Below are 15,235 nucleotides of genomic sequence, written 5' to 3'. Positions count from 1 at the left end.
TGAGAGGTCATCTCAAACATGCCGTCCCCAGGTGTTAGCATAGACTTTGCAGGTGCTCTTATTTTAATTAAAATGGCATTTGAGTAAAAATTCGTTATTTTTAGGGTATTTGTTTTGCTAATAAAATGCCTGTTGTCCATATTCTTACTTCCTTTCATTAGATGGGTTTTCTTTGAAGTTTTCCTTTGTTAATATTTTAAGCTATTTTTCCGTTTTATAGTTCTACAGCTAATGACTTTGTATCATTTTGAACTTTCTGTGAAGACTTTTATAAATAATTTATTTCAAATATATTTTTCTTTTTAAACAAATTGTTTGTTTTGAGGCAGGAGCTAGTGTAGCTCCGGCTAGCTTTGAACTTGTGAGCCTCCTGCCTCCACCTACCAGATGCTGGAATTCTAGGCATGTGCAATCACATATAGCTTCCTTTTCTTTTTTAGGGAGAACATTTTTTTAAAATTGTATACTATTTTGTTTTGTTTAAGAAAAATACTGTTTCTAGCAAACTCAGCCCTTTAAGTTTTCATTAAGAAGTAAGACTTTGATAGGAAACTGCCTCATTTTTCACATTCTTTTGTGTAATTTCTCAGTCTTCCTGTTCAGTGTTATTCTTAGCTCCTCAAGTTACCCATAAATTTCTTTTCTTTTTTTGTGGGGAGGGGGGGAGGGGGTTCTGACACATTTTCTCTATGTAGTCCTGGCTGTCCTGGGACTCACTATGTAGACCAGGCTGACCTCGAACTCAGGGATCCACCTGCCTCTGCCTCCCAGTGCTGAGATTAAAGGCATGTGTCACCGCCACTTGGCTACCCATAAGTTTCTTAATTCCTGATTATGGTCAAGAAGACCTTAAGCCACCTTTGGTCACTCTGACCTTTGTTTCTTGGTCCATCACTACCAGCAGGAGTTATTTTAAAAGCTTTTACTGGTTGCCTCAAAAGTCTTACTAGGAGAGTCTCCAGAGCAAGCTATGATTTGCATGTACCTCAGGGTTTAAAAAAGAGCCCTTGTAATGCTCTTTTTAATGGGAGTGAAACATTCTGTTGTGTATTTAGTGTCCCACCTAAAATCATTAATAGGAATTGATTTAATTTAACTTGCTGACATGTTAGCTTTTAGGTGCCCCCTGAGAACATCAAACTAGTCCTATATATTAGAAATTAGAAAATACTGATTACATTTTTCTTGTTATATCATAGACCATTTTGTGTTAGTTTCTCTATGACTGCTTTTAATCTTGTTAAAATTTGTTTTAGTGTTTTGAGAGAGTCTGGCTGCCTAGAACTCTTGATCTTCCTTCTAAATGCTGAGACTTCCTTCTAAATGACTTTTAGTTAAAATGTAAAGTGAATTTCTATGTAGACTAAGAAGAAATAGAACTGTGGCCCATCAATCTTATAAGCCAGAGAGCAGCAAGGTCCTGATTGCCAGCACTGCAGTATGGTCACTTCAGGTACTGCAGAAGGACATGGACAAGAGAAGAACGGAAAGAGGGAGCAGAGAACAGAAGTACAGAGACAGAAATCCAGGGGGAGCATGGGGAGCAGCAGTTGGCATTTGGTGCAGCTAGTGCCACATGCATTTGTCTAGCGCTGAGCCAGCCCGGAGGGTGCTGAGGAATGAATGGCACAGTTCCCGTCTTTTGTGTCTTTCTTCAGAGAAGTCAAAGAGTAATGTGTTCAGTGTTAGAGCAAGTGCAGAATACTGTGAAATGTGTCTGTTTGACTCCCAAACTGCTCTCTGGAAAGTTTGAAATCACACAGTTATTAAAGGTCTGCCCTGTTTGCAGTTCTTTCCAATGGAAGATAGACTACCCTCAACTTGGGAAAGGTCTATGTTCTTAGTCTTATTTAAAAAGAAGTCTCCAGCACCAGCGGGATCGCTCACTGGGAAAGGCCCCTGATGCAGAGCCTGATGATCCGATTTCATTTCCTAGGATCCACACGAAGGAAGAACAGAACTAACTCCTATAGGCTGCCCTCTGACATCCACACATGTGCAGTACTCTGTGTGTGTGTGTGTGTGTGTGTGTGTGTGTGTGTGTGTGTGTGAGAGAGAGAGAGAGAGAGAGGGGGGGGGTATATGGGTAATAAATAAAAGTACTTTTTAAAAGTTCCATTAAAAAAGGACCAGTATGAATAAGTGTCATGTCTCACTGTCTGAATATTGGCTGGAAAGAAGAACAGGTATATAATTTTTTAAAGTTCTTTTTTGTTGTTTTGTGCATGCATGTGTGTGCCTGTGTGAGTTCATGTGCATAGAGTGCCTGTGGAGGCCAGAAGAGGGCATTGAATCCCCAGGAACTGGAGTTACATGAAGTTGTGAGCCATTGTGTGGGCACTGGCAGCTGAACTATAGCCCTCTGTAAGAAAAAGCACTCAGAGCTGCTGAGCTATCTCTTCAACCTTTTTTTTTTTTTTTAATAAAAACTGCAACAGTTTTATGTTTTTATTTTCATATTACAAAATATAATCAGAAATTTAAAATGTCTTTTGTTATTCCATGAGATAAGGAGAGACAAGACAACTCAGACATCACATCTGATGTCTGAGTAGGAGGATAGAAATGATGACTGGTGCTGAAACTGGTGATATTTTAGGGCATTCTTAGTCAGTTTAAGAAATGTGTCATTACTGTCACCTGCCTGTCTATGCTACTGATGAATGTGTACACATTATTTCATTAGTTGTAGATAAGTTAACTCTGTAGAATTCATTTTAAAGTACATCTACAATTTTTGGATTGCTGTGCAAGGGAGGTTAGGCCAGTTCTGCGATTTTAGGCTGATGACCATCATTAAAACCTCCCCATAAACATTCCATAATGTGAGGTTATGAAGCCCGGGGTTTATTCTGCTGGTGAAGGAAAAGTATCCAGGGGACTGAGAAGAGAGCCCAGTGAGGCTCATAGATCCAAGAAACAACAATTAACTCAGAAGAATTAATTGAGGTGGGGCTCAGACTTGAAGTTTAAATAATGTGTTTCTCTTCTGTAGAAGAGTTTCACTAACAGATTTGTTTAAAAGGCACTGTTAATTAATTTGCTGACAGTGATAGTTCTAAATGAACTTAGAAGAGGAAATTTCTTAACGATCATCTTTCCTCTCTCCCACTCGCCTTCTATTCACTCTTGAGTGTGCCATTGATCTTTTTAACTATTGAGTAAGAACAGTGTATTTATTAACTGATGTTAGCTGGGTCTTGATAGTTAAATCATGCTAATTATGCCATAATACTCTTGAAACAAAACAAAAACCAGGCCACGCATCCCTGTTTTCCTGTGGTGTCTTAAGTGTCAGAAGGAACTGTCCCTTCTGTGAAATGTGATGTGTGAACTCCGCTCTGCTCAGCAAACATTTTTAATATGAAGTTCTCTGGGATATCTTTAAAAATGAAAATGTGTAGCAGGGTGTGGTGGCATTTAAATAAGGGGGTTTCCTTCAAAAAGTTTCTTTACATGCATGTAAAAAGCAAGTAAGGCAAGATTTATCAGCTTTAAATTTGAAAGAGAAAATAATCACAAGATAAATTGGCTTTTCCTATGGTCATAACAGTGTAATTTTTAAAATTTTTAACATTTTGTGTCAGAATGTCAATTTTAGTTGGAGAAGAACAGCAGTAAATAGTAGTAGTAACACAATGGTGTTTTTAGTAGATGGAATAGCTGCTGCTTTAGTAACAGGAGGCAGAGGGAAGGAGGCGGGGAGAGCTTGGTTAGAAACTAGGGACCAGGTTTGCAGCCCATGCTTCGGCATCTCAGCTGGATGTTTTGAAGTTGGGTTGTGTCATGCTTTAACAGTGATGAAGTGTTGTTACATGTGCCCAGGCGGGATGCTGCTATAATGTCAAAGAAGCTTCAGCATCCGTCAGCTCACTCAATGGAGACTACAAAAACAAGCAGTGTGCCTTGGCCACAGGCAGGGGAGACAGGAACAGCTGAGTTTGTTGAGCTACACCATCTGCCACCCACTTAGTACAGTTTTGTGGTTGGCTTAGAAGTTGATGGTGGTAGTTCCTCGGGACAGGACAGCTGGGTGTGCAGGCTGGGAATGTGGTTCTCTCCAAGTGCTTAACCTTTACAACTAAGATTTCTTTTAGTCAGAGATGATTAAGAACTCAATTTCTTTTGAACAAAGTCAAAACAGGAAGCTTATGGTCTTTTGGGAACTTGAGATGTAGATGTACAAAAAGTAGGATATGCTGTTGCTGGACTTTTAGACTGAGAAAGAAGTGGGGCCTCTAATAAATAAACATTTACACCCTATCCAGAGTGTAGTGTTCATGCCAAGACTGAAAGTGAATAGGGACCTTAGTGAGGAGAGAAGGATCAGCAGTTACACTTAGAAAAGGCTGGGAGACTGTTTAGCCCAGGCTAGCTGTAAATTTATAATTCTGTCTTAGCCTCCCTAGTGCTAGGATTGTTGATATATGCCACCATGCTCAGCTTTCTTTAAAACAACTTTTTTAATAAGGAAAAGAGAGGGTGGAAAACTTCTGAGCTGATGGAGTGGGTTAAGAATCTTTAATCCCAGCACTTGGGAGGCAGAGGCAGGTGAATCTCTGTGGGTTCAGGACAGCTTGGTCTACAGAGGGAGTTCCAGGACAGCCAGAACTACAGAGAGAAGTCATGTCTCAAACAAACAAACAGAAGTTAATAGACCAGTGGGTTAGCTCAGTAGGTTAAGGCAGATGCTGCCAAGCCTGAGTTCAATTGCCAGGACCTGCGTGGTGAAGTAGAAAACTGACCCCCACAAGCTGTCTTCTGACCTCCACACACATTGAGCCATCCCCTCCAACAGTAAATAAATGCAATTACACACACACACACACACACACACACACACAAAGATTTTGGGGACAGGAAAAAATGGGGAGAAATAGGAAATAGTCTAGGAGGTTTTATATTTCTTAGCTAAATGACCATGGCTCTAGTGGAAAATCGAGCCAGTTCTGGGGGGAGGTTTGGGGAAAAGGATTTTGAGGGCCAGGGAACCAACCCTCTCTTTTGAGCAGCAGCACAGGTAATTGGTGAGAGGGAGGTTGATACAGTACTTTTCTTGGAAAATTTAAACAAACTCGTTTGTGTAAATATACTGTCTGTTTGGAAAGTTGAAATTCCTCGTGTGTGTGTGTGAAGGGTAAAGAGTTTCCTGTACTAATACGTGTTGCTTGGGCACTGCCAGATCATTCACTTTGTTTTCCTCCAGGGTTTGGATTCAGGATTTGTTCCTAGTGTCCAAGACTTTGATAAGAAACTTACAGAGGCTGACGCTTACCTGCAGATCTTGATAGAACAATTAAAGGTATGATACGCTGTTCTGATGTAAAGTAGTAAGTGTTGCTAAGCTGGACTTAGAAGTTACTTACATCCTTCGAGGTTTCAGCCGTTTTTAAAGCTGACTCCTTAAAAGATCTTTTCCTTAATTATATTGATAAAATTTATGTTCTGTAATATTTAATTATTGAGGAAAAGGATGTTGTGTAAGACCTTGGATTCCCCCTTCCTTTCATTTTTTTTTTTGGGGGGGGAGTGACTGTATTTCTCTTTGAATTAAAATGATAGGTCATAGGAAGAAAAAGAAGCTCATTAACTTAGAAGACAAAGCAGAAAAAAATCTTTGAGTTTAAATCAGTATTTCAAGTTACTGAATGTCTTCTGTGGCTAGTGTCTATAATCCTAGCCCTCAAGCTGAAGCAGGAGGAGCACCTATTTGAGGCTAACTATTAAACTACATAGTTCCCAGACAGCCTAGGCTACAAAATAAGACCCTATTTTCAAAACAAAAAATAAAAAGTCTATGGAGACGCTGGGGAGATGGCTCAGTGCTTGATGTGCAGGTGTGGGGGTCTGTGTTTGATTTCCCAGCACTCATGTAAAAACTGGGCACCGCAATGCATGTCTGTAACCCCAGCACGGGTGATACCACAAGCTTTCTGGGCACCATCAAGTCAAGTGTGTGAGCTCCATATTTGTTGAGACAGATACCCTGTCTCCAGAAATAAGTTAGAAAATGATAGAAGACACCCAGTGTTCTCTGGCCTCCACATAGGATGTGCACACACACACACACACACACACACACACACACACACACACACACACACAAACATACACACATGCATGCTACACACATTTTAAAAAAAGACAGTTCAAAAAAATCATAGTTTTGGAGATAGAGAGATGGCTCTTTCAGTAAAAGTGGTTGGTAAGCAAGAGGCCCTAGTTGAGATCCCTAGCCAGCACCTCTGTAAAAAGCATTGCCGCAAGTGCTTATAAGCACGCCACTGCAGGATGGAGACAGGCAGAGCCTGGGAGCTTGCTGGCCAGCTAGCCTACCCAGAACAGGTTCAGTGAGAGTTCCTGTCTCACAGAGCAAAGTGGAGAGTGGCAGAGGACATTGGACATGCTCCTCTGGCCTTCACATGGACACACATGCACATGAATTGCAAACATAGACAAAAATCACTTTTTTTTTGGCTGTAATTCTACCATAGCATTTGATCTTAGCAGTTCACAGTCATTTACACAGAAGAATGATTTAATATAGAACCTTGAAAAAATTTATGCTGTGTTAAAAATGCATGTTAGCCACAGCAGAAATGCTTAGGAACTGAGGTTTACTTTTCTGTTTAGTAAGTGTACACAATGTAATAAAATATCTTTATACTAAAAGTGTCCTTTTCATACCCTGTAGCTTTTTGATGACAAGCTTCAAAATTGTAAAGACGATGAACAGAGAAAGGTAATTTCTACAACCATAATTTTACTTAATTTTTTAAAATTTAAAAGCTTTTTGGAAAAGTAATGGAAGTATATCAGTATTTTATTATAATAATATTGTTGAATCTGGGGGAACTAAGGCATGCTTAGAGTCCCAGCTCTGGGGAAGCTGAGGCAGGAAGATCAGGAGTTCTTGGGCAATTTGCACTATCTAGCAAGATTCTATATAAAACAAAACAAAATGGCTGAGGCATGGTGGCACATGTCTTTAATCCCAGCACATGAAGCTTTGTGAGTTTGAGGCCAGTGAGGACTACGTAATGAGACCCCATCTCAAAACAACAACAACAAAAACCCCAAACTTACCAAAAACAATATTACTGATTTACTATATACTACTGCAGTGTGCCCTCAAGTGGTAGTTTCTGGTAAGCATTCAGTTACAGCTTGATAATTAAATAAAAGGATAATAATCAGATTTTAATATAATTCTGTTTTACAAGTATTAGATGTTTGTGAGTAAGTTCTTCTCTATATAAAATGTGTTGAAGGTAGAAAGTTATTAAAATTCTAGGGCATGGAGGCTCACACCATTAATCCCAGCCCTCATGAGGCAGAAACAGAAGGATCTCTTGAGTTCCAGGCTAGCCTGGTCTGCATAGTTTGTTCCAGGACACTCAGAGCTGCACAGTGAGACCCTGTCTCACAAAACAACAAAACAAAAAGAAAGTTACTGTTTCCCTGTGGTCACTTCAGATGGAGAGGACTGCTCAGAATAGCAGGTGGCAGTGGGAGCCCGTGCTTGTACCCCAGCCCTCCAGGCCTTGGTTTCCCTGGGATTTAGGGGTGTTCGTGGGTGCCACACCTTCTCTTTTCTTGCCCTTAATTGCTATTTTGCTTTCCTGCTGTCAGTGGCTGTACAGTTGGGTCAGCTACAGTTAATAATAATATTAATTCATGTTCTAACTCACTTTCCATTAATTCTTAGCTTTGGAATCTATTTCTAGATTATTTAAAAGACACTTTAGGGAAGTTTTTTTTTGTTTTTTTTTTTTTAAGTCATGAAGTCTATAATAAATCTCTTTTCAGGAAAGATATAAGAATGTTTTATACTTTCTTACAAGTTTTGAAGTGTATGAATTTTATGAGTGTTTATCTGTAAAATATTTGAAATTTTAAACTTAAGTACTGGATTTAGACTAAAAAATATAACAAAAAAGTATTTCCTTTCTAACTTGATTACACTAACTTGAATAATGTAAGTTAAAAAAAATCTTTAAATACTTAATCCTAAAAACAATAGTATATGCCTCTTTGTAATTCTCATTATTTCTGTTTAAAACTTATTTTTCACAGAAAGTTGAAACTCTCAAAGACACAACAAATGTAAGTTCTGTATTAAACTCTGACTTCAATTGAGAAGCTGCTTTTAATGTCCCTTTTAACCCGCTGCTGGTAATAAGAACAAGCAGTGTCTTGGTTTCTGTGGATTTTATGAGAGTGTTGAAGAATTGAGTCTTGGGCCACAGATTTATTATCCCTGTGGTTGAAATTGATCCCATGCACCATTCTGTTTCTGGTCGTAACTTCAGTGGTATCATCTTGGGATAAAAGTGTCCCCCATGCATAGGTGGGGGGTGGAGGCAGAAGAATTCGAAGTAAAGGCCGACCTCTGCTACATAGTGAGTCTCAAGCCATCCTGGGACAGTTTTGAGACCCTGTCTCAACAACAACAACAACAAAAACAAAAAAAAAAAAAGGAAAGAAAAAAACTGGTATCCCTTATCTGAGATACTTGGCACTAGATCATTTGCACATGCATAATGTAAGATAAATAGAGGAGGGGACTCCAGTCTGAACACAAGATGTGGTTATGTTTCTTAAATACCTTACCTTGTAGTTGATGCTTGCAATTTGACCCTCTGACACTTGAAATTGAAACTTGGAACTTCGAGGATTAGGGATACTCAACCTGCACATACTCTCCCCGTTAAAATGCAGTACAATTTGAGTTTCCTTCATGCACTATTCTTTGATCTATTCTAATAGACTACTAATGATATTTGTATCTTGATAACAAGTATTTTTAAAATGTACAAAGTAATATTTCAGATCTGAGTGTTCTGACCAGAATCTGTCCTGTGTCTTGCTTTAAGAATTGAAATTGAGGTTGCTGCTTTTGATCTAAAGAATTGAAGGCCAATCAGACTCATATAACTTTCTTTCTCTTTGAGAGAAAAATAGTAGATATTATTTGGTATAAATGATAGTGTGATATTCCTTAGTAAGTCATAGAATTGCTAATAAATAACTTGTCATACTGTCAGCAAATTAGAACTCATGATACATGGAAGAGAGTATTTGATCTGAAGACTTTACTCTTTTGTATATTTGAACTGATTTTTTAAAATATTTTAAGCTCTAATATCATATAACTTTTATTTGCAGCAAGATTCTAAAATCAGTGTTTTGTCTTTATAGAGCATGGTAGAGTCAATTAAACACTGCATTGTGTTGCTACAGATTGCTAAAGTAAGTACATTTTACTTTGTATTTCCTTCCTAAGTTTATAATTTAAAAAATTGTATTGGAATTTTTCTTTAGTAGACACAAAACTCAGTTCTGAAACATTACCTTTCAACAGTAAACTGAATTGTGGGACTGTATATTTTATTGAACAACTACTGTGTTTGGATATTATCACACACATATTTGTCTGTTTGCTGGTAATTTCTGGTGGTGGTTAGGAAGGAAGGGAGCATGTTTAAAGAACTCATTCTTTGCTTTAACCATGACTGCAGCTTGGAACGGGAGGCTATATTTTGTCAATACAATTAAATTTTGTTAATATAATTTTTTTTCTTAGAAATCAAGTATTAAGCTTTAGCACAACATTATTCTTGTACATAGTAAAGAGTATAATAGATACATTTTTGAAATTGGTGTTTGACAAAGGTTTTATTTTTTGTTTGTATGTTTGTTTTTGAGGAGGAGAAGATACTAAACTACATTGGTGAACCACTCATTAATTGTTGTTATCCATGGAACAAAATGGGTAGTGAATTATTGTGGGCTAAATACTAATGCATATCTACTTTTATGAAAACTTTTTGGTATACTAAAATCTATAGGCCTGGAATTTTCAGAAAGAGAAGTACATTTGAGAATAAGCACTTAGTCAAAAGCCGCCTTCTCCTCCTCACCATTGTCCTTGACACCTGTGCGTCTGTCTGTAGCTAGTGGGTAGAAGAAGGTTTCAAAATAATCAGTGGTCTGTTTTACTCATTTGCGTGTTTTTGTTTGCCCAGTTATAGAATCTCTTTTTTACCTCACGTTGTTAGTGACACAGTAGCATAAGACAGGGTTGGAGACATGAAATTCAGGCTAAGGTTTTTGTGTCGTTTTTCTCAGATCTGAATTTACATGGCTACATGGAGAGCATCTGCAGATACTGGGGAAGGGGGATGGAGGGAAGAATTACACACCACCGAAAACTATCTAGTGGTGATGGAGAAAATACAGTTTAGACTTGTGGGCCAGCTTGGGTAGTCTCTGAAGACATCAGAACTTTAGCTAGCTGCACTTTGAGTGCAGCCTTTTCTTGGCTACTCGTTAAGAACAGTTTATTACATGATTTATTCATTGCGTGTAGTAGTCAGAGGCCAACATGTGGGAGTTGATCCTCTCTTGCAGTCAGTCTTCTGTCATGTGGGATTCGGGTCTTCAGCCTTGGGGTCAAGCACCTTTACCTGCTGAACCATCTTGCTGATCCTCATCAAGAATTTTTGATGTTTTCTGTCTTTGAACTGTATTGAAGTTAAAATTATTAAATTTCTTTTCTACCAGAAAAGAAATGTTTTAGTCTAGGTTGACAGATCTACTTTGCAGTGTATTTTAGAATGAGTAGTAGTATTCAGGAGTCTCTTACACATTGGCTCTTTAATCAATTCCAGAAGGAAGTTTTACATTGTGAAGGTCTTTTTTAAATTTTTTTTTTTTGAACTTTGAAATGTCTTGGCACCCAGTATGACTCTGTAAGTTAATTTCATTGTGCATCATGTCACTTGCTTTTCTCTCACACTTGGAGAGGACTGCTTGGCACTATAGCATTGAGCCATCACTGCCTGGGTTCATCTCCTGCCTCTGTGTGATCGCACTGTTGATAACAGGGACCTGTTTTGCCTTTGTTTTTCTCTTCAGAGGAGGCAAGTGTTCTTGGTTTAGGGACCTTTGCTTCTGTTGGGTGACTCCTTTCACAGATGTCCACCAGGGTGGTCTCTTACTTCACATCGTTCAGATTTCTGCCACACAAAATGTCTTGACTATCTGAAATAATCTCTGTATCACACTAGCTTCTTTTTTCTTCATAACTTTGCATCATTGGCCATAGCTACATGATGTATTGTGCTTACTGACATTTATTTTCTCTGTGGGAGAGCATTTTGTCTCCTCAAGGACTCACTTGCCACTTGCCTTTTTCATCATAGGCTTTCATGACTAAATATCGTAGGAACTGGATGGCTTAACCAAAATTTATTTTCTTACAGTTTTGTGTGTTAGAGAGTAAGGCTCTACCCTTTTCAATTTCTGATGAGGGATCCCTTCTCAGCCTAGCACTTGCCCTTTCTGTTTGTCCTCTCAAAGCCTTTCTGTGGTTGTGTGTTCAGAAGAAAAGATTCTCCGCTGTCTGTGATCATAAAGGTTTTGCTTGTTTGTTTTTATTTTGTCTCTTACATTTATGTCAGTGTTGCAGTTTGATTTTTGTTACACTCTGAGTAAAGGGTTCAAATTCATTATTTGTTGTTGGTTTTTTTTAATGTGCATTTTCTATCATCACAGCTCCATTTGCTGAATGTCATAAGACGTGGATTTATATGTTAGAATTTATGTAGGTATACAATTAAGACATTGCTTCATTAGGGCAGTTCAGAATGTATTTTGCTTTAATCTTTTTAAAAGTATGAATGGTTTAAAAATACTGGAGTTCCTAATTCTAGTCAAAAGTGCTCATGCTTATTTCAGTGACATGTTTCCTGATCTCCATTGTGCTTATGTGTTTAACCAAGTTACAGCCCTTGTGCTTGTCACCATATGCACAAATGCTGTGATGTATGTGGGATGACAGTGGGCCCATTGCCCAAGTCATTTGAATTCAGTAGAGTCTCTGGTGCAGGCATACTGGATGCTTTGCTTTAGCTAATCCTCATGAGCTATCTATAGCTTATGATGGGTCAGGAAGCATTGACGAGGCCGCTGGCTTGTGTAGATTTCATGTACCTCAGAAGGCAAATAAGCTCGATTCGGAATATCCCATAAGATAGCATATATGAAAACAAACATTTTGAGTGAAAATTGTCAAATGTAGTTTAGTAGTTTGTTTCATACAGAAATTAGAAGTGCTAGGTTTTTGTTGTGCTAGAATTTTTTGTTTTTGTTTTTGTTTTTGTTTTGAGATGGGGTCAAAGTAAGTGAGCTGAGGATGAATTTGGTGACCTGTGCTTTGCTTTGCCATTGTTGGTGCTACAAGAGTGTGCAGACATTCCCAGTTTGTGCAGTGCTGAGGACCAAACTGGGGTTTCCTGTAAGCTGAGCTATGTCCCCAACCCTAGGTTTTATAAATGACAGTGTGCCAATGATATCAGTAATCTTAACAAACCACCCTAAAACTGAGTCTTAAAATAGCTCTAGTAAATTATTTTTCCTATAAATGTGTAATGTGGACAGGTCCCATGACTTGTCCCTTACTCATTCATCCATCCCTGTGTTGGCTTCACTGGGGGCTGGAGGACCTGCTTTTCTTTATTTAAAGAAAAATTTCTCTCTCTCTCTCTCTATACACACACACACACACACACACACACACACACACACACACATATGCATGCGAGAACCCACTGAGATCAGAAAAGAGATTCAGATACCCTGAAACTAGAGTTCTAGTGGGTGCTTGAAACTGAACCTGGGTCCTCTGGAAGAGCAACAAGTGCTCGTAAGCTAAGCCATCTCTCCAGCCCTGGAGGACCCACTTTGAAGATGGCTCACTGGCATAGTTGTCAAGTTGTTGGGGGTAGGGGTAGGGTTCAGGTAATGTCTGCATTGCTGTCTGGGTAGCTGCCCGGGCCTCCTCACAGTGTGGTAGGCTCTAAGAAAGCAAGGCAGGTTGGAGTGTTCACAGTCACGTGTAACTTTTGCTCTTAGTGGGGATAGTCACGAAGGCCTACATAGGCTCAGCAGTGGAGAGGATATGATACTTGCCTAACAACAGACCATTTTTGGCACATTTGATAGTCCATATTTCATATTCTTAAAGTTTTGGGGGAAAATTAGTTTACTGTTTAGAAATTAGAAGAGGAAAACTAAATGTCATGAGTTTATAATCTGAGCAGCAAATTTGAATTGTCTTTCTCTATACTTTTAAATGATTCCTATTTTTAATTTTTCTATATCAGAATTACTGAGACTTTAGAATTTCAAGTGTGTAGCTAACTCAGTTGTTGACATAAAGGGGAAAATATCAATTTGAGTTGTGTAGATATTAAGTGCATTTACTCTCTGAGATTTGTAAAGAATATGTGTGCTGGGCCAAGAGTCCCCAGACCACAGCTAGGATGGCTAGGACACAGCATTGATGTGTATCACCTGCATAACACTAGAGATGATTGCGGCTGTGCTTGCTACTGTGGAACTGTTCTGTCACACTGCTTGTGTACCCGGTTTCTCTTTGCATCATTGTTTTGGAATGTCTCCCAAGACAGTGGAAAAAGCAAAGGCTATAGCTGTTACCTTATTCCATTCTGAGTTTCTCTGATGTCTTCCTTCGGTACTGCATGTCCTAGTTACAGTTCCTACTACTATGAGAAACACCGTAACCAAAGGCACCTTGGGGAGGAAAGGGTTACTACTTCTTATGTCTCTCAGGTCACACTCCATTGCTGAAAAGTTAGGAAGGGAACTTGGAGGCAGAACTGAAGCAAACCTATAGAGGAATGCTGCTTCCTGGCTTGCTCTCCATTGCTTGCTCAGCTGCTTTCTTATCCCACCAGGATCGTCTGCCTCGGTGGCACTACCCACAGTGTGATACCCTTCCTCATCAATTATTAATCAAGACAGTGCCTGACAGTCTTGCCCACGGGCAGTCTGATGGAGACACTTTCTCAATTGAGGCTCCTCTTCCCAGCTACATGTAGGTTTGTGTCAACTTGACAGATCTGTCCAGGACACTGCATTTATAGTACATACCTGAGTGAGGCAAGGATTCCATGAGTTCCCTTTAATTTTAAAAACTTGGTTTTATATCTGACTTCTCTCCCTTAAATATTTTCCTGTATTTTTTCATTTTATCTTCGTAAAAACTCTGAAATAGGTACAATTTTACATGAGTGAACATGAAGAAACCCAAGAAATGTAGTTTTCTGAGGTTGCAGTATTCTAAAAGTACAATAATCATACGGCATAATCTTTTCTTTAAAAATAAATATTTATTTATTTTACATCCTGACCTAAGTTTCCACTCCCTCCTCTCCTCCCAGTTCCTCCCCCAACCCTCCATCCACTTCTCCTCGGTTTCTGTTTAGGGAAAGGGCAGATCTCCCATGAGTATCAATAAAACATGATACATCAAGTTGCAGTTAGACTGAGTACCTCCTCATATATTAAGGCTGGTCAAGGCTACCCAGTATGAGAAATAGGGTCCCAGAAGCCTGTAAAAGAGTTGGAGATAGCCCCTGTTCCCACTATTAGGAGTCTCCCAAGAAGACCAAGCCACACACCTGTAACATATATGCAGAGTGCCTAGATCAGTCCCATGCAGGCGGCGCCTGGTTGGTTCAGTCTCAGTGAGCCCTTATGAGCCCAGGTTAGTTGGTGCTGTGAGTTTTCTTGTGGTGTCCTTGACTCCTCTAGCTCCTACAAGAATCCTTTCTCCTCTTCTCAGGATTCCCCAAACTCTGCCTAATGTTTGGCTGTGGGTCTGCATCTGTTTCCATCAGCTGCTGGATGACACACCTCTCTGATGACAGTTGGGCTACGCACCTATCTAGTCGCAGGAGATGGCCAATTCAGGCTAAAGGTTTTTTTGCTTCCTCAGATTTTTCTGAGTATGTGCTTTCTCCCAGAGATCTTTGATGGCTTTCTAGATGGTACCCACCAGGAGATGCTCTTCCATCCCTATGGATGAGACCATCTCAGAAGACTACCAATTCTTCATGTTCGCACCCATGTTGGGCACAGAGCCGTTTAGAAGGCAAGTGGGAAGGAGGAGTACAGAAGAGAAGAGTCCAGAGTCCACAAGACAAAGTTCTAAGTCCTTTTTCATGCATTTATGAGAAAGGATTTTGTGTCACCAACTTTCCACCACTTTCTTCACACTCTGTCTGAGGCATAACCTTGGAGAGGCAAGACAAGTGGTATTGAGCCAAGAGTGTGAATTCTTCAGTGGGCTGCCTGTATTCAGAGCTCACCGCTATTACAACATCCAGTGGTGACAGTAGTAATACCCTGTGGGCTTGGGGATATA

At 39.4% G+C, this 15,235-nt stretch overlaps 1 protein-coding gene across 3 annotated transcripts in view; it reads left to right on the top strand.

The window, feature by feature from the left end:
* Window positions 1–15,235, top strand: part of Osbpl9 (oxysterol binding protein like 9) — a 145,377-nt gene that overhangs the window by 89,601 nt on the left and 40,541 nt on the right. For all 3 annotated transcript variants that reach the window (XM_059254692.1, XM_059254690.1, XM_059254691.1), the window contains 4 exons: window positions 5,207–5,302; window positions 6,695–6,742; window positions 8,077–8,106; window positions 9,202–9,252. In XM_059254692.1, the coding sequence (XP_059110675.1) occupies window positions 5,207–5,302; window positions 6,695–6,742; window positions 8,077–8,106; window positions 9,202–9,252 (225 nt within the window). The remainder of the gene's footprint in view (window positions 1–5,206; window positions 5,303–6,694; window positions 6,743–8,076; window positions 8,107–9,201; window positions 9,253–15,235) is intronic.

Source organism: Peromyscus eremicus, chromosome 2 (assembly GCF_949786415.1).
Source record: "Peromyscus eremicus chromosome 2, PerEre_H2_v1, whole genome shotgun sequence".
NCBI classification, from domain to species: domain Eukaryota; kingdom Metazoa; phylum Chordata; class Mammalia; order Rodentia; family Cricetidae; genus Peromyscus; species Peromyscus eremicus.
Note: the sequence above shows the minus strand (reverse complement) of the source record. Positions and strands in the feature narration are given on the sequence as shown.